The sequence below is a fragment of the Saccopteryx bilineata genome, chromosome 9, assembly GCF_036850765.1.
Source record: "Saccopteryx bilineata isolate mSacBil1 chromosome 9, mSacBil1_pri_phased_curated, whole genome shotgun sequence".
NCBI classification, from domain to species: Eukaryota; Metazoa; Chordata; class Mammalia; order Chiroptera; family Emballonuridae; genus Saccopteryx; species Saccopteryx bilineata.
This window is the reverse complement of record NC_089498.1, coordinates 70,981,529-71,000,789: the sequence shown is the minus strand read 5'-3', so window position 1 is coordinate 71,000,789 and position 19,261 is coordinate 70,981,529. Positions and strand designations below refer to the sequence as shown.

Sequence of the window (19,261 nt, the reverse complement as noted above, 5' to 3'; positions counted from 1 at the left end):
GTTTGAAATCCCAAGGTACTGGCTCCTAGGCCGCAGGCTTGAGCAAGAGGTCACTGGCTTAGCTGGAGCCCCCTGGTCAAGGCACATGAGAGAAAGCACTCAATGAACAACTAAGGAGCCGCAACAAAGAACTGATGCTCTCATCTCTGTCCCTTGCCATCTGTCCCTGTCTTTCTCTCTTTTTTTTTTTTAAAAAAAAAGAAAAACAAAAAGACAAACATTTTCTATCAAAACATATAGAATAATTTCATGCATACGGGATGGAAACTAGAAGGGGAGGGACTTTTAACTTTATACATTTCAGGACTCCTGGACTGTACTACTATTATATTTAATACATATATATTGTATTGCTTTTATATTTCAGAAAGTCAAAAAGATTAAAGATAGTTGCTTAAAAATGCTTTTCATTTTAAATATTCATAGGAATACCTGAGCCCGAGAAAGGTGTAATCCAAGAGTATAAAGTATTTCTTCCAAATCCTTTTCAAGAAGATAACCACAATGGCTTTGATCAAAATAAACAAATGCCATTAATAGATCCCTGTTAACTGTGATCATCTGAGTCTTCTCTTTTTCCTAAAGAAAATGTAAAGCATATAGTATAAAATTTTACCCCAGAAAACTGAGAAATTAAGACTATGTTCATATACTGTAACAGAAAAAATTGGTAAAGACCTTTACCGCCTCCAAGCTCAAATAAGTTGATTTGGTTTATGTGTATGGGAGAAAAGATTAAGACATACTGGTTATCTGACATAACCACAAATATCAAAATATCACAATTTTGCTCTGAATGGTTATATATAGATATATAAAGACCAATAAACTTTATAACTGTTACATATAGTAATAAATCTGGTTTATGTAAGAAATGGAATTATCACATTATAAAGAATAGAGCAAATGGCACTGGCCGGTGGCTCAGTGGATAGAGCATTGCCCTGTTCAATTCCCAGTCAGGGCACACAGGAAGTGACCATCTGCTTCTTCCCACCTCCTTCTCCCCTTCTCTCCCTCTTTCCCTCCTGCAGCCAGTAGCTTGTTGGTTAAAGTGTCTGGCACTGGGCGCTGAGGATGGCTCGGTTGGTCCGAGTGAATCAGACTCAGATGCTAAAAATAGCCTGGTTGGATCAAGCATTGGTCATAGACAGGGTTGCTGGGTGGATCCTGGTCAGGGCACATGCAGGAGCCTGCCTCACTATCTCCCCTCCTCTCATCTAAAAATAAAAAGAAAAGAATAGAGCAAGCAATAGTACCTTGTCTTTAGAGGGCCTCTCCTTGCAGTACCTGTTGATATCTCTTTTGTCATCTCGTTTGTTTACTTCTTCCTCATCGCGATCTATAAATACAAAAGCAGAACTTATTAATACATATTTTCAACTACAAGAGAGCCTAGGGAGGGGGTGAAGAAGGAGAGAGGGGTTAGGGGAGGGGAGGGGCACAAAGAAAACCAGTTAGAAGGTGACAGAAGACAATTTAACTTTGCGGGAGGGGTATACAGCACAATCAAATGTCAAAATAATCTAGAGATATTTTCTCTCAACGTATGTACCCTGATTTATCAATGTCACTGCATTAAATTTAATAAAAAAAAAAAAAAAAAAAAAAAGAGCCTAAAAATACTTTTCTGTTACTGATCATTTTCCAAAACACACATTAGTAAATGGGGTGAGGAACACACAATATACAGGTGATGCATTATGGAACTGTATCCCTGAACCCTATAATTATATTAACCAGTCACCCTAATAAATTCAATTTAAAAAAAAGATACATTAGCAAAGAAATATATGATTAAAAAGTTTGGACCCTGGCCAGTTGGCTCAGTAGTCGAGCATCGGCCTGGCTTGCAGGAGTCCCGGGTTCGATTCCTGGCCAGGGCATACAGGAGAAGCATCCAACTGCTTCTCCACCCCTCCCCCTCTCCTTCCTCTCTGTCTCTCTCTTCCCCTCCCGCAGCCGAGGCTCCACTGGAGCAAAGTTGGCCCGGGCGCTGAGGATGGCTCTGTGGCCTCTGCCGCAGGCACTAGAATGGCTCTGGTTGCAACAGAGCAACACCCCGGATGGGCAGAGCATCGCCCCCTGGTGGGCGTGCCAGGTGGATCCCGGTCAGGCGCATGCGGGAGTCTGTCTGACTGCCTCCCCGTTTCCAACTTCAGAAAAATACAAAGTTTGGATTTTGTAAGGAACAATTATAAAGAATGAGAAGAGGAAGAACTTTACCAAGACTAGTTAGAAGAAAGAATCAAACAGAAGAATTTAATTCTATAAATATCTGGATGACACAGTTCAAAAAAGAAAATAATAAAAGGAAAAACAGCCAATGTAGTAAAACTGACTAGAGATAAATTATTGCAAAGTAACACTACACACAAGAAATTGAGATTTTTTAAAAAAGATTTTATTGATTTTATAGGAAAGGGGGGCAAGAAGTATCACCTTATAGTTGCTTCACTTTAGCTGTTAATGGTTTGCTTATTTTATGCACCTTGGCATGGAAAGAACAGTTTTGAACTGGAGACCCAAGCGTTCCAGAGTCAAGCTTCACACACTGAGCCACCACAGTTCAGGCATTGTTCTTAAGACAATTAAGGCCTGACAGTGTTAATACCCAGATGTTCCAGGTTCCAGATGTACTAATACTAACATGTTTCCATGATAAAAGATGGAAACTTGGATAAATTATTCTTAAACAAACAAACAAACAAACAAACAAAAAAAACCCCAGCCTGACCAGGCAGTAGCACAGTGGATAGAGCATCAAACTGGAATGCAGAGGACCCAGGTTTGAGACCCCAAGGTCGCCAGCTTGAGTGCGGGCTCATCTGGTTTGAGCAAAGCTCACCAGCTTGGACCCAAGGTTGCTGGTTTGAGCAAGGGGTTACTTGGTCTGCTGAAGGCCCACGGTCAAGGCACATATGAGAAAGCAATCAATGAACTAAGGTGTCGCAATGAAAAACTGATGATTGATGCTTCTCATCTCTCTCCGTTCCTGTCTGTTTGTCCCTATCTATCCCTCTCTCTGACTCTGTCTCTAAAAAAAAGAAAAAAGTACTAGACTGACCAGGTGGTGGCACAGTGCATAGAGTGTTGCCTAAGACACTGAGGACCCAGGTTTGAAAAAATAAGTTTGCCAGCTTGAGTGTGGGCTCACCTGCTTGAGCATGGGACCATAGACATGACCCCAAATTTGCTGGCTTGAGTCCAAAGGTAGCAGGCTTAGAAGCCCAAATTATTGGCTTGAGCAAAGGGTCACTGGCTTAGCTAGTGTCCCCTGGGCAAGGCACATATGAGAAAGCAATCAATGAACAACTAAAAATGCCACAACTACATACTGATGCTTCTCATCTCTTTCCCTTCCTGTCTGTCTGTCCCTCTCCCTCTTAAAAAAAAAAAAAGCTAGTAATTTCAATTTGTAACTGTGGAAGATTATGACTTGACTTCTGTACTCTAGTAAATAGTCTTAATAAAATTTAAATATCAAGGCCCTGGCCGGTTGGCTCAGTGGTAGAGCGTCGGCCTGGCGTGCGGGGGACCCGGGTTCGATTCCCGGCCAGGGCACATAGGAGAAGCGCCCATTTGCTTCTCCACACCCCCCCTCCTTCCTCTCTGTCTCTCTCTTCCCCTCCCGCAGCCAAGGCTCCATTGGAGCAAAGATGGCCCGGGCGCTGGGGATGGCTCCTTGGCCTCTGCCCCAGGCGCTAGAGTGGCTCTGGTGGCGGCAGAGCGACGCCCTGAAGGGGCAGAGTATCGCCCCCTGGTGGGCGTGCCGGGTGGATCCCGGTCGGGCGGATCCCGGTCGGGCGCATGCGGGAGTCTGTCTGACTGTCTCTCCCTGTTTCCAGCTTCAGAAAAAAAAAATACAAAAAAAAAAAAAAAAATTTAAATATCAAAAAGTATACTTGAGCCTGACCAGGTTGTGGTGAAGTAGACAGAGCATCAACCTGGGATGCTGAGGACCCAGATTCAAAACCCTGAGGTCGCCGGCTTGAGCCCAAAGGTCACTGACTTGAGCAAGGGGTCACTTGCTCTGCTGTAGCCCCCCAGTCAAAGCACATATGAAAAAGCAATCAATGAACTAAAAGAGCAGCAACTACAAACTGATGCTTCTCATCTCTCTCCCTTCCTGTCTCTCTTGATATAAAGTAAAAAGTATACTTGACTGGTTTAGACAAGGTATGATATAAAATTTATTTTCTAGATTAGATTATCTTTTGTTATTAATATATACATATATAAATATATATATCTAAAGCAATATATATAAAGCAAGTTGTGCTAAATTCAAAATACACAAACTCAGCCCTGGTCAGATAACTCAGTTGGTTAGAGCATTGTCCCAATATGCCAAGGTAGCCAGTCAGGGCTCATACAGAAAGCCAATGAATGTGTAATTAAGTGGAGCAAGACAATATTTCTTTCTTTCTCCTCCCTTTCTCTGACTAAAATAAATTTAAAAAATAGACTGCTTCTGAAAATAATCAGAAATACCCTTTAAAAAATAACACAGAAAGCAACTGGCAAAAAGTAATCATATATCTGTAAGCTACCCAGTTCTCAGCCATCACCCTCATGTCAACCATCACTAACAGTCTGTTATAGGACTAATACTTAGAAACAATCTGCTGAGGTTTGAATTGTAGCTACCAAAATTTATGGGGTTTTCTGTTGTTTTTTTTACAGAGGCAGAGAGAGGGACAGAGAGACAGGAAGGGAGAGAGGTAAGAGGCATCAATTCTTCTTGCGGAACTTAGTTGCATTTTACTGCTTTCTCATAAGTGCCTTGACTAGGGGGCTACAGAAGAGCAAGTGACTCCTTGCTCAAGTCAGCGACCTTGGGTTTCAAGCCAGCGACCATGGGGTAATGTCTGATACCATGCTTAAGCCAGGGACCCTGTGCTCAAGCTGGTGAACCCTTACTCAAGCTGGCAATTTTGGGGTTTCAAACCTGGGTCCTTAGCATCCCAGTCTGCTACTCTATCCACTGTGCCACTGCCTGGTCAGGCTAAAATTCTTATGTTAACGTCCTAATCCTGAGTACTCTCAGAATGTTGCCTCACTTGGAGAAACGGTTTACAACAAGTAACCAAGTTAAAAGAAAGTCAGGGCCCTGGCCGGTTGGCTCAGTGGTAGAGCGTTGGCCTGGCGTGCAGAAGTCCCGGGTTCGATTCCCGGCCAGGGCACACAGGAGAGACGCCCATCTGCTTCTCCACCCCTCCCCCTCTCCTTCCTCTCTGTCTCTCTCTTCCCCTCCCGCAGCAAGGCTCCATTGGAGCAAAGATGGCCCGGGCGCTGGGGATGGCTCCTTGGCCTCTGCCTCAAGTGCTAGAGTGGCTCTGGTCTCAACAGAGCTACGCCCCGGAAGGGCAGAGCATCACCCCCTGGTGGGCAGAGCATTGCCCCCTGGTGGGCGTTGCCCCCTGGTGGGCGGAGCGTTGCCCCCTGGTGGGCGTTCCGGGTGGATCCTGGTTGGGGAGTCTGTCTGACTGTCCCTCCCCATTTCCAGCTTCAGAAAAATACCAAAAATAAAAAAAAAAGGGGAAGTCAGAATGAGCTCTAACCCAATGACTGGTGTCTTTACAGAAAGGGAAAATTTGGACACAGACATGTACAGACAGAAGATGCTGTGAAGACATAAGGAAAAGATGTTCACCTACAACCCAAGAACTTCCTGGAACAACAGATTTTATCCCTGACAGCCCTCAGAAGGAACCAACCGTAGTGACTCTTTGATCTCAGACTTTTTTAAAAATTTTTTTGAGAGAAAGAAATATCAATTTGACTGGGAAATGAACCCACAACCTTAGTATATTAGGATGACACATTAACCAACTGATCCACCTGGCCACAGCCTGATCTTAGACTTTTATCCAACAGAAGTGACACAATAAATTTCTATTGTTTAAGCCACCCAGTCGGAGGTGTTTTTTACAGTAGCCCTAGTAAACTAATACATCATCCTTTTATGAACTATATGCAAATATTAAAGAGCTATTTTGCAGTTATTTAATGATCTGTTGGAAAATTTAAATAAGAAATTTGGTTCTTGACCAGTGGTGGTGCAGTAGATAAAGCGTCGTCCTAGAACCCTGAGGTCATCAGTTCAAAACCCTGAGTTTGCCTGGTCAAGGCACATATGGGAGTTGATGCTTCCTGCTCCTCCCCCCTTTCTCTTTCTCTCTCTCTCTCATCTCTAAAAATTTTTTAAAAAATTGAACTTAAAAGTGAAAAAATTAAAAAAAAAATTGGTCCTAGAAGCTTCTTGGCTTTCTCAAATGGCTCTCCATCAAAAAGAGTAGAGTAACAATGGTTTGTCGGTAAGATATATCATGAGATATAGTAAACACTATTAGTTAAATAGTCCTTGAGATGCTATAACGAATATACATTCAAAGGGGGTATCAGGAAAACACGGGGGAGGAAGATATATTTGGGGGTACACTTGTAACTATATAAACACAACAAATTAAAATCAATAGAAACCATAAAGAAAAAGAATATATATTCATAAGTATTTCACACTACATTTCTTTCCTGGACATCCACAACATACATAAGAGCTAAGAAATTCTGTGGTGGCCATGGCCAGTTAACTCAGACAGTTGTCTCTCCTGAAACACCAAGGCTGTGGGTTTACTCTCTGGTCAGGGCACCTATGGCAAGCAACCAATGAATGCACAACTAAGTGGAACAAAAAAATCAATGCTTTCCTCTTTCTTTTACTCTTTCCTCCCTTCCTCCTCTAAAATCAATCCATAAATTTAAAAACAAGAAATTGTGGTAAAACAAGCAGTCCTTTGCTTAACACAGGTCTTCCAAATTTATTTGATTCCAATGTTTTTTTAAGCTTAATATCTGCTAATATCTAGACACTCTGGGAAAGACTGCTTTAGGTAAGAAATTGTATTTGAACAGTAACAATATAGAGAAAACTTCGTATTAAAGAGAATATACATGCTAAAACAGGGGTCGGGAAACTTTTTGGCTGAGAGAGCCATGAACGCCACATATTTTAAAATGTAATTCCGTGAGAGCCTACAATGACACATGTACGTTATGCATTATCCAATAAAAATTTGTTGTTCCGGAGAACAGCTGTGACTGGCTCCAGCCACCCGCAACCATGAACATGAGTGGTAGGAAATGAATGGATTGTAATACATGACAATGTTTTATATTTTTAACGTTATTATTTTTTTAATTAAAGATATGTCTGTGAGCCAGATACAGCCATCACAAGAGTCACATCTGGCTCGCGAGCCATAGGTTCCCGAACCCTGTGCTTAAAACATACATGAACCTTGATAACATTATGATAAATAAATTGAAGCCAGTAACCAAAAAAAAAAATCACATATTATATGGTTCTTTTTATATTTAAAGTCCAGAATGAAAGCTACAGAAAGCCTAGGGCTGAAAAGGTTGTGGGGAAATGAGACTATTAATGAGTAGGAGGCTTCTTTCAGAGGTAATAAAAATGTTATATCCCTGGCCGGTTTGCTCAGTGGTAGAGCGTTGGCCTGGTGTGCAGGAGTCCTGGGTTCGATTCCCGGCCAGGGCACACAGGAGAAGCGCCCATCTGCTTCTCCACCCCTCCCCCCCTGTACTTCCTCTCTGTCTCTCTCTTCCCCTCCCGCAGCCAAGGCTCCACTGGAGCAAAGTTGGCCCAGGCGCTGAGGATGGCTCTGTGGCCTCTGCCTCAGGTGCTAGGATGGTTCCAATTACAGCAGAGCAACACCCCAGATGGGACAAACATCGCCCTCTGGTGGGCATGCCGGGTGGATCCTGGTGAGGTGCATGAGGGATACTGTCTGCCTGCCTCCCCCAGCTTCTCACTTCAGAAAATTACAAAAAAAGGGGGGGGGCTGCATTTGTATGGTATGTAAATTATCTCAATAAAGCTTTTGTTAAAAAAAAGAAAATATGCGGTTAGGCTGGTTCACTCAGTGGTAGAGCTTCGGTCCTGCCTGTGGAAGTCCTGGGTTTGATTCCTGGCCAGGGCACACAGAAGTGCCCATCTGCTTATCCACCCTTCCTGCTTTCCTTTCTCTTTCTCTCTCTTCCCCTCCCACAGCCAAGGCTCCATTGGAGCAAAGCTGGCCCGGGCGCTGAGGACAGTTCCATGGCCTCTGCTTCAGGTACTAGAATGGCTCTGGTTGCAACAGAGCATCGCCTCAGATGGGCAGAACATCGTCCCCTGGTGGGCATGCCAGGTGGATCCTGGTCAGGCACATGCGGGAGTCTGTCTCTCTGCCTCCCTACTTCTCAGTTCAGAAAAATACAAAAATAAATAAAAAACAAAACAAAAAAGACACAAATATAAAGCTTGACTGTGGTGATGGTTTCACAATTATATAGTTACTAAAATTAAATTGTATACTTCAAATGTGTGTTTTGTGGTGTGTACTGGCAATCTCAAACTGTTATATAAAATCCAGAACTTTGAGAAGCATTCAGTAAAACTTTATGGCTGATATCTATGACTGATTAGATAATCTATTGCAGGGGTAGTCAACCTTTTTATATCTACTGCCCACTTTTGTATCTGTTAGTAGTAAAATTTTCTAACCGCCCACTGGTTCCACAGTAATGGTGATTTATAAAGTAAGGAAGTAACTTTACTTTGTAAAATTTATAAAGCAGAGTTACAGCAAGTTAAAGCATATAATAATAATTACTTACCAAGTACATTATGTCAGATTTTTGCTAAGTTTGGCAGAATAAATCTTTGTAAACAACTTACTATAGTTAAATCTATCTTTTTATTTATACTTTGGTTGCTCCGCTACTGCCCACCACGAAAGCTGGAACGCCCACTACTGGGCGGTAGGGACCAGGCTGAATACCACTGATCTATTGTAAAGTATTCTGAGTATCATTTCCGTTGGTAAATCTATGATTTAAAACTTGGACGCCTGACCTGTGGTGGCGCAGTGGATAAAGCGTCGACCTGGAAATGCTGAGGTCACCGGATCGAAACCCTGGGCTTGCTTGGTCAAGGTACGTATGGGAGTTGATGCTTCCTGCTCCTCCCCCCTTCTCTCTCTCTGTCTCTCTCTCTCCCTCTCTAAAAATGAAAAGAAAGAAAAAAAAAAAAAACTTGGACGGCCTGACCAAGTGGTGGCAAAGTGAATAGAGCATCAACCTGTGACTCTGAGGACCCAGGTTTGAAACCCAGAGGTCATCAGTTTGAATGTGGGATCACAGGCATGACCCCATGGTCGCTGGTTTTAGCAAAGGGTCACTGGCTCATCTAAAGTTCCTAGTCAAGCCTAACCTGTGGTAGCGCAGTGGATAAAGCGTCAACCTGGAAATACTGAGGTCGCCGGTTCGAAACCCTGGGCTTGCCTGGTCAAGGCACATATGGGAGTTGATGCTTCCAGCTCCTCCCCCCTTCTCTCTCTCTCTCTTTCTCTCTCTCTCTCTCCTCTCTCTCTCTCCTCTCTAAAAATGAATAAAAAAAAAAAAAAAAAGAAAAAAAAAATTAAAGTTCCTAGTCAAGGCACATATGAGAAAGCAATCAATGAACAATTTAAGGTGCTGCAACTACCAGTTGATGCTCCTCATATTTCCCCCTTCTTGTCTGTCTATACCTGTCTCTTGCTCGCTAAAACAACAACAACAAACTTGGGTGGTATCTTTCGGTCCATCCGCAGCCATCAGGTAAGCTGCTAATTAGGACACCCAGGAGCTATGGAGGAAGAAGCGCTCTGATGTGATGTGCTTTCTCCTCAGGGTGCGCTGCTGGCAGTTCCGCCAACTCTCTGCGCTCCACAGTCGCCCAACCAAACTTGGCCCAGTGAAGCACACAGGCTGGGATACAGGCCAAGCAAGGTTATATCATGTATGAGATTTGTGTGTGCGGTGGTGGCTGCCAACACCCAGTTCCTTAGGGTGCGACCTACAGCCAGTCTGTCCCTTGTGGGTTAACCAGCTATGTTTGCTGGAGTCCCTCAGTCTAATGCCGAGTAGCAGGCTGATGTCACTGTGGGGCTCTGAGAGTCCTGAATTCCCACTGGGTGGTGAGGATTCAGCGTACAGATTCTTTGAGGTTATCCTCACTGATCATTCCGTAAGCCATCAGAGGGAATGCTGACCCCCGATGGATCACTATGCGAGTCCGCAAGCACAGGGAGACGCGAGGGCTGATGTCTGTAGGCCTCAAGAGCAAGTCTCATCACAGTGCTGGCGGTCCCTGCTGTGCGGCTCAGAGAAGGCACAATATTATCTAGCTCCACTGTTACCACTCATATAATGTTTGTAAAATGCTTACCAAATAAACAATTTAGATTAAAAAAAAAAAAGCTTAGGTGATAGATACTAACACAGGTGTTTACTATTAGTCTGAACTCTACCTATGTTATATGCATATTTTATACATATAATAGTCTTTATAAAATACTAAATTCAGTTTCTAAAGAATATATTCTATGAAATGAAAGAACCTATTACATGTTTTATAACTCAGTTTAAGCGTGCTCAGGAAAATTTCTTTCCTCAAGTTGAGTAGTATAACTTGATAATCAAAAATATCTTAATTGGCCCTGGCCGGTTGGCTCAGCGGTAGAGCGTCGGCCTGGAGTGCGGGGGACCCGGGTTCGATTCCTGGCCAGGGCACATAGGAGAGGTGCCCATTTGCTTCTCCGCCCCCAACCCCTCCTTCCTCTCTGTCTCTCTCTTCCCCTCCCGCAGCCAAGGCTCCATTGGAGCAAAGATGGTCCGGTCGCTGGGGATGGCTCCTTGGCCTCTGCCCCAGGCACTAGAGTGGCTCTGGTCGCGGCAGAACGACCCCCTGGAGGGGCAGAGCATCGCCCCCTGGTGGGCAGAGCGTCGCCCCCTGGTGGGCGTGCCGGTGGATCCCGGTCAGGCACATGCGGGAGTCTGTCTGACTGTCTCTCCCCGTTTCTAGCTTCAGAGAAATACAAAAAAAAAAAAAACTAAAAAAAAAACAAACAAAAAAAAACTTAATTCTCTCACCTAAAAATAATACTTAACAGATACTTATAATACTTAAACAGATTTTTCACTAAAGAATAGTGTTTTGCCTGACCAGGCAGTAGTGCATTGGATAGAGTGTCAGCCTGGGATGCAGAGGACTCAGATTTGAAATCCCAAAGTTGCAGGCTTGAGCATGAGATTACAGACAGGACTCCATGGTTGCTGATCTAAGCCCAAGGTTCACTGGCTTGAACTAGGGGTTACTGGCTCGCCAGGAGCACTCCAGTCAAAACACATATGAGAAAGCAATCAATGAACAACTAAGGCGCCACAACAAAGAATTGATGCTTCTCATCTCCCTTCCTTCCTGTCTGTATGTCCCTATCTGTCCCTCTCTGTCTCTCTCGTTAAAAAAAAGTGTTTCTATTCAAAAAATAAAAACATATTAACTTTATAGTTTTCAATGATAAAGTCACTAAACAGAAAAATTATTTTTTATCCTAAGAATAAATAAATAAATTTGAATCAAACCATCTTCTTCATCCTCAGCTTCTTCTGCTTCCATTGGATCATACTCATCTTGATTATTATCTTCTTCAGTTTCATCTTCATCTTTAGAATCATCTTTTCTTTTATCTTCTTTCTATAATTTAAAATAACTTAAAATGAATAAGCAAGACACCTTAACAAACACTGACTTAAGAATAAACTGCCGCCCTGACTGAATAGCTCGGTTGGTTAGAGCATCATCTTGAAGCACAGTCGTCGGATCAATCCCCAGTCAAGGCACATACAGGAACAGCTTGATGTTCCAGTGTCTCTCTCTCTCCCCCCTCCTTCCTCTCTCACTGAAATCAATAAACAAAAAAAACAACAACAACAAAAAAATAAACTGCCGCTCACAATATAATCAAACCTCTATCCTGTGCAGCTGAAACAAAAAGAATTACTATAAAAACTAGTTAAAGATGTTTATATAGGCTTAATTCAAAGACTTAAATTTCTAATACACTAAAACCTTTTAGTTTCGCCTTTATGTTTCACTATTCTGATGGAATTCATCATCATTTGTTACACTCTAGAAGACTAACTGAAAACTTCTACATCGGGTTGCTGGTCATGGAAATGATTACGGACCTTCCTTTCATCTCTATCTTCTTTTTTCTCTTTATCATCGCCTGATTTCCTCAGCTTGGGTTTTGGCTCATCAATTTCATCATCTCTTTCTTCTTTTTTATCTTTTCTCTCATCTTTTTTGCTTTTCTTTTCCTTTTCTTTTTTGTCCTCTTTCTCGGGAAGAGATAGTAATGATTTGTATATTCTGACACCAAAATCTCTTTGAAGCATTTCATTGAAAAGTTCTGCAAATAATGAAACCTATAAAAAAAGGATACCAAATGTATAAAAAAAGGATACCAACAGTAACCCAGATAACGTTAATAGAAATATTGAAAAAACTCCAGCACAGTCAGTAATTTATCAAATAACTTGTAATATCTAACAATTAATGTGCACTGACAACAGTAATCATCATTGATGCCAAGAAGCCTCAAGCTCCTCAAAACCCTTCTGCAGACACAAATACTACGTTGAATATCCTTTTGGTCAGATATTATAAAATAAAAACCATACTACAAAAAATGAGTAAAGGATTTCTACTACCTTAAACAATTACTCTCTATGATAAATGTACTTTATTCATTTATTCAACAAGTCTTTCTGAAATGCCTACTGTCTACCAGGGACTGTTCCAGGCAATGGCGATATAGCATGAAGAAAGCGGATAAGAATACCAGCACAGCCTGACCAGGCGGTGGCGCAGTGGATAGAGTGTTGGACTGGGATGCGGAAGGACCCAGGTTCGAGACCCCCAGGTCACCAGCTTGAGCATGGGCTCATCTGGCTTGAGCAAAGAGCTCACCAGCTTAGACCCAAGGTCGCTGGCTCCAGCAGGGGGTTACTCGGTCTGCTGAAGGCCTGTGGTCAAGGCACATGTGAGAAAGCAATCAATGAACAACTAAGAAGTCGCAATGCGCAACGAGAAACTGATGATTGATGCTTCTCATCTCTCTCCGTTCCTGTCTGTCCCTATCTCTCTGTAAAAAAAAAAAAATACCAGCACATATGCACTAACAGTATAATGGAGAAAAGTACAAAATAATCAAATCAGCCTCAATTTAATAAGAAAAAGAGAAGGATGAAACTAGAATAACAAGACTATAATCAAAAAAGGCCTCTCTAATCATCTGACATTTTTAAATGTGACTTGAAGGCGGTGGTAGGGTAGTGCCACATATAGATAGTAGAAGAGCATCTCAGGCAGGGGAAACCAATGCAAAATGTTGAGTAGGAAGTATGCATTATCACTATTTGAGCTTCCATGCATAATGACGTTTAAACATACTATAACATACTTTTTAACACATTAAAATTATATGCTAAATTTCCAATGTAAATATTGCTAAGATTAACTGCCTTCAACGGAGTAATTTGAAATGTTAAATGTGTAATCTTGGTCAATCTATCTGTTCAGTATAATCAGACTGTTTCCTGATTATAAAAGATAATACAATGTACTCAAATTATAATTGCTCTTACAATCTATTTCCTTTAAATAATGCTCAGTCTTTACACATTTTAAATTTAAAAAAACTATATTATCAGTAAAATAACCATTAAAGATGTTGAAAACCCCACTTTCTCTTAACCATTAAATGCTCTCATCATTAATGTAAACTAAAAAGAAAATCATACTTTAGGTAAGTAAATAGCAAGAAGCACATCTCCTTAAGAGTTTTCAATTACCTAAAAATAAAAAGCAATAATTAGCCTGATCAGGTGGTGGCGCAGTGGCTAGAGCATTGGCCTGAGACCCTGAGGACCTAGGTTCAAAGTCTAGGGTCACTGGCTCAAACATGTGCTTACTAGCTTGAGCAAAGGCTCACCAGCTTAAGCATAGGATCATATGTATGACTCTAAGGACACTGGTTCAAGTCCAAAGGTCACTGGCTTGAGCAAGAGGTCATGGGGCACCATAGACTTTTTCCTAATTTCTTGAATGACAACTACATGATAGATACTACTATGAGCTACATTGATGGCAACTGGTGATAAAAAATAAAATATATAGTACACAATGTTTGAGAATACTGACTTACTGGAATTATTAGGGTATCAAAAGTTTGTAACTATTTTTATAGCTATAACATTTTATATCAAGAATATACATACATTTTGTGTTTTCTAACTGCCTCAGTTAACACTCTATTATGGGTTTGCAAATATTCATCTTATCATTTGGGTTACAATGACCTACATCTTGAGGTAAATAAGTATGACTGACTTTTCCAATATAACTTATAAACTAAAACATTGTGAGATATGTTTGTAAGATAAATAACTTAGCACAATAATAATTTTGTACAGGCTATTATAAAATTAGTATTTTGGGATACTTTATATTGTTATTCAAAGGATGAAGCAATCATTTAATTGGAAATACATGTTTTCAATTGTTCTGAAAAATGACATAAACTGTATGTTGTAAAGCTGCTCTAAAATAATGGTATAAACAAATTTAGCCCAACCAGGTGGTGGCACAGTAGACAAAGCATCGACCTGGGACAATGAGGACCCAGGTTTAAAACACCAAGGTCACTGGCTTGAGCATGGGCTCATGTGCAGCTTGAGAAAAGCCTCACCAGCTTGAGCATGGGGTTGCTGGCTTGAGTGGGATCACAAACCTGACCCCATGGTCGCTGGCCTAAGCAAAGGATCACTAACTTGGCTGCAGCCCCCAGTGAAGGCACATATTAGAAAGTAATCAATGAACCGATAAGGTGCTGCAACAAAATTGATGCTTCTCATCTCTCTCCCTTCCTGTCTCTGTCTTCCTCTCTCACTAAAAAAAGAAAAATAGATTCATGTTGAAAAGATGAACATTATTTTATCTTACACCTTAATCACAAGTTAAATTTTCAATTCCAGTACTTTATATGTTAATTCTAGAGTAATAATAAAGCACTACCTCATTTCCAAAAGAGGCAATTAGACATTATGTATCACGTTATCTCCTGATATCCTGGTGAAAGAACATACTGTCATCTATGAAGTAGTCTTAGGAAAAAAAATAGCTGAAACTATACCTGAGACTTAAGATCCAATTATCAATTTATAGGAAAATACAAAGGCCAGAGGAACACTTAAACCATACTATAGGACTACAAGCAGCAAAAGTGGCTCTGTAAAAAAATCATGTCACCCCCCCCAACAATAAATTGCAAGGGAAAAAAATCCCCAAAAAGCAGCAAAAAAGGGGCCTCAATATTTAAGAGATACATCACCCAATTGTGTGGCCCTTATTTGGATCCCAATTCAAACTTAAGACAGTACCTCAAACGAATGTTCTTTATTATCTTCTAATCTGTAGTCCAATAATACGCTCAAAGACATGATGCTACAATCAAACTTGCCACTCTTCGCAGCCCAATTTGGATGTACAATAATGGCTGGTTCATCAGGCAAAATATATCTTCTTTCCCGGCGCTGACGTTCCATTTCCTCCTGACGTTTTCTTTCTTCTTCCTATGTATTTGAAATTTTAAGTATAGTTTACTTTCATGTACACTATATAGAGTTGACCTTTGAACAACATGGTTTGAACTGCACAGGTCCACTCATATATAAATCTTTTTCAATAAATACCTGTAAAGTTTCTGATCCATGGCTGGGAATCTGCAGGTGTGGAGGGTCAATACAGTATGCATTGATCTAAACATTTTATTTAGGAGAGTTGGGTACCCACTGATTTTGGTATCTACAGTGGTTCCTGGAACTAATCCCCCACAGGTATCAAGGGTAATGAGTTCTTGGGGAATCAAAAGTTGTACACAGATTTTTGACTGAGAAGAGGTTGTCCTCAGGCCAAGAGTTGTTCAAGGGTCAACTGTAATCAAATGTATATCACATGAAAAAAAATGCCCTGATTATGATGACTATACAAACAATAAGGGTTTGAGGAGAAAGAAAAATTCAAATTTACTACAGACAGCCATTTGTATGGTTCCTAATTCTTTCTTTGAATTTCCCAACATAAGAAACTTCCTTTAAAAAAAAGGGAGCCTGAACAGGTGATGGCACAGTGGATAGAGCATCAGACTGGGACGTGGAAGACCCAGGTTCGAAATCCCAAGGTCGCTGGCTCATCAGTTTGAGCTTGGGGTTGCTGGCTTGAGCGTGGGCTCATAAACATGACCCCATGGTCACTGGCTTGAGTCCAAAGGTCGCTGGCTTGAGCCCAAGGTCTCTGGCTTAAACAAGGGGTCACTCACTCTGCTGTAGCCCCTCAGTCAAGGCACATAGGAGAAAGCAATCAATGAACAACTAAGAAGCTACAATGAAGAACTGATGCTTCTCATCTCTCTCTCTTTCTGTCTATCGGTCCCTATCTGACACTCTCTCTGCCAAAAAAAATAATTTAAAAAAGAGAGTTATGAAAAAAGAGGGGAAAAATACCTATATCAATGCTATATATATTAGGGGATTCTGGCAAAACACTGGTGGTAGCATAGTTTCTGGGACTTCCTGAATCTCCATATTAAAGAGACAGAGTGATCTAGATATCAAAGCCAAAATCCATGCACATTCACAACAAAACAAAGTAACAAAGTATCTCCACACACCCCAATGTACAAGTGAGTGGGGGAAAGTCACAAGATCCAAAAGATCTATGACTAGGGACTATGTGGGTGGAAAGCAGGAAGAAGGAATGGAGTTGTCCAATGGATCTAAGAACAGAAAAACCACAAAAAAGCCAACAGGAAAAAAAATTAGTCAATAGGTATTCACTGGAAAGCACAGCATGTCAATTAAGAACAGCAGCTGAGGCCCTGGCTGGTTGGCTCAGTGGTAGAGCGTCAGCCTGGCGGAGAAGTCCCGGGTTCGATTTCCGGCCAGAGCACACAGGAGAAGCGCCCATCTGCTTCTCTACCCCTCGCCCTCTCCTTCCTCTCTGTCTCTCTCTTCCCCTCCCGCAGCCGAGGCTCCACTGGAGCAAAGATGGCCTGGGCGCTGGGGATGGCTCCTTGGCCTCTGCCCCAGGCGCTAGAGTGGCTCTGGTCGCAACAGAGCGACGCCCCGGAGGGGCAGAACATCGCCCCCTGGTGGGTGTGCTGGGTGGCTTCCGGTCGGGCACATGCAGGAGTCTGTCTGACTGTCTCTCCCCGTTTCCAGCTTCAGAAAAATACAAAAAAAAAAAAGAACAGCAGCTGAGCTTGACCTGTGGTGGTGCAGTAGATAGGGAGTCAACCTGGAAACACTGAGGTCACCAGTTTGAAACCCTGGGCCTGCCTGGTAAAGGCACATATGGGAGTTGATGCTTCCTCCTCCCCTCTTCTCTCTCTCTCCGTATCCCTCTCTCTCGCTTCTCTCTAAAATGAATTTTTAAAAAATATAAAAACAAACAAACATGACCTTCAAAAAAAGGGAACAGCAACTGAGGCTGCCTGGTGGTAGCACAGTATGGATAGAGCAAAAACCCAGAACACTGAAGTCCCCAGTTCAAATCACTGTGGTCGCTGACTTGAACGTGGGTTCTGCAGCTTAAGTGCAGGATTGCTGGCTTAAGTGCGGGATCATCAACATAATCCCAAGGTCACCGGCTTGATTTCACCTACACCCTCAGTCAAGGCACATATAAGAAACTAATAAACAAGTAAAGTGAAGCAACTATGAGTTGATGCTTCTCACCTTCTATCTATCCTCACCTCTCCCTTCCTTTCTCTCTCACTCTAAAATCAATAAACTAAGACCTGGTGGATGGCTCAGTTGCTTAGAGCTTTGTCCCAAAGCACACAGATTGCTGGTTCGATCCCTGGTCAGGGCACATACAGAACAGTTTAATATTCCTCCCTCTATCATTCCCTCTTTCCCTTCCTCTCTCTCTAAAATCAATAAAATAAATAAAATATAAAGTCAATAATTTTTTTTTAAAGCAGCTTAAACTAAGCAAGGTTTTATCTCCAACAACACTGAATATATGGGGTCCGTGTTAAGATCAGAAAGAGTCTAGAACATTCTAGCCCTACAAACTTGCAAAGATGATTTAGCAGGACATCTTTCTAGCATAGGGCCACACACTGAGGAGAAACTTCTGGGAGAATCAACAGTGAAGATAGGGACAACAGAGACACGGAAGATCCAGATAAAAGGTGACAAGAGGACCTGGCCAGGTAGCTCAGTCAGTTAGAGCATCAGCACAAAACACAAGGTTGAAGGTTCCATCCCTGGTCAGGGCACACCTAAGAAGTGACCAATGAATGTACATATAACTAAGTGGAATAATAAAGGAATGCTTCTCTCTCTCTCTCTACTACCTATCCTCTGTCTCTAAAATCAATGAATAAATTGAAAATAAGTGATAGCCTGACCAGGCAGTGACACAGTGGTTAGAGCATTGGCCTGGGACGCTGAGGATCCAGGCTTGAAACCCCAAGGTCACCGGCTTGAGCGCGGGCTCATCAGGTGTGAGCAAGGGCTCACTAGCTTGAGTGCAGGGTTGGTGGCTTGAGCATGGGATCGCAGACATGACCCCATGGTTACTGGCTTGAGCCCAAGGTCGCTAGCTTAAGCAAGGGGAAACTGGCTCAGCTGGAGACCCTTTGTAAAAGCACATATTAAAAAAGCAATCAATGAACAACTGAGGTGTCACAACTATAAGTTGATGCTTCTCATCTCTCCCTTCCTATTGATAGGCCTCTTTCTCCTTCGCTTTAAAAAACAAAAAACAAATTAAAACCTACTAATTTACTATTTTTTTTATTTTTTATTTTTAACTTAAATGAAAGTAGGGGAGATAGAGAAACAGACTCCTGCATGCACCCAGACTGGGATCCAACCAGCAACCCCCATCTAAGGCCGATACTCTGCACATCTGGGGCTGATATTCGCAACCGAGCTATTTTTAGCACCTGAGGTAGAGGCTCCATGGAGCCATCCTCAGTGCCCAGAGCTAACGTGCTCTAATCAATCAAGCCATTGCTGCAAGAGGGGAAGAGAGAGAGAGAAAGAGAGAGAGAGAGAAAGAAGGGAGAGAGAGGGGAGAAGTAGATGGTTGCTTCTCCTATGTGCCCTGACCAGGAATTGAACTCAGGACTTCCACACACTGGGCTAACACTCTACCACTGAGAAAACTGGCCAGGGACTATTTTAGTTTCAAAATATATTTTATTTTTCCTTTTTCTTTTCCTTTTTTTTTTTTTTTTTGTATTTTTCTGAAGTTGGAAATGGGGAGGCAGTCAGACAGACTCCCGCATGTGCCTGA

At 42.0% G+C, this 19,261-nt stretch overlaps 1 protein-coding gene and 1 pseudogene across 6 annotated transcripts in view; one reads left to right on the top strand and one right to left on the bottom strand.

The window, feature by feature from the left end:
* Positions 1 to 19,261, bottom strand: part of CCAR1 (cell division cycle and apoptosis regulator 1) — a 54,778-nt gene that overhangs the window by 4,399 nt on the left and 31,118 nt on the right. For all 6 annotated transcript variants that reach the window (XM_066242048.1, XM_066242050.1, XM_066242049.1 and 3 more), the window contains 5 exons: positions 15,334 to 15,525; positions 12,079 to 12,318; positions 11,473 to 11,584; positions 1,260 to 1,342; positions 433 to 579 (listed from right to left, as the gene is read on the bottom strand). In XM_066242048.1, the coding sequence (XP_066098145.1) occupies positions 433 to 579; positions 1,260 to 1,342; positions 11,473 to 11,584; positions 12,079 to 12,318; positions 15,334 to 15,525 (774 nt within the window). The remainder of the gene's footprint in view (positions 1 to 432; positions 580 to 1,259; positions 1,343 to 11,472; positions 11,585 to 12,078; positions 12,319 to 15,333; positions 15,526 to 19,261) is intronic.
* LOC136313169 (large ribosomal subunit protein eL15-like) lies at positions 7,044 to 10,235 on the top strand (annotated as a pseudogene).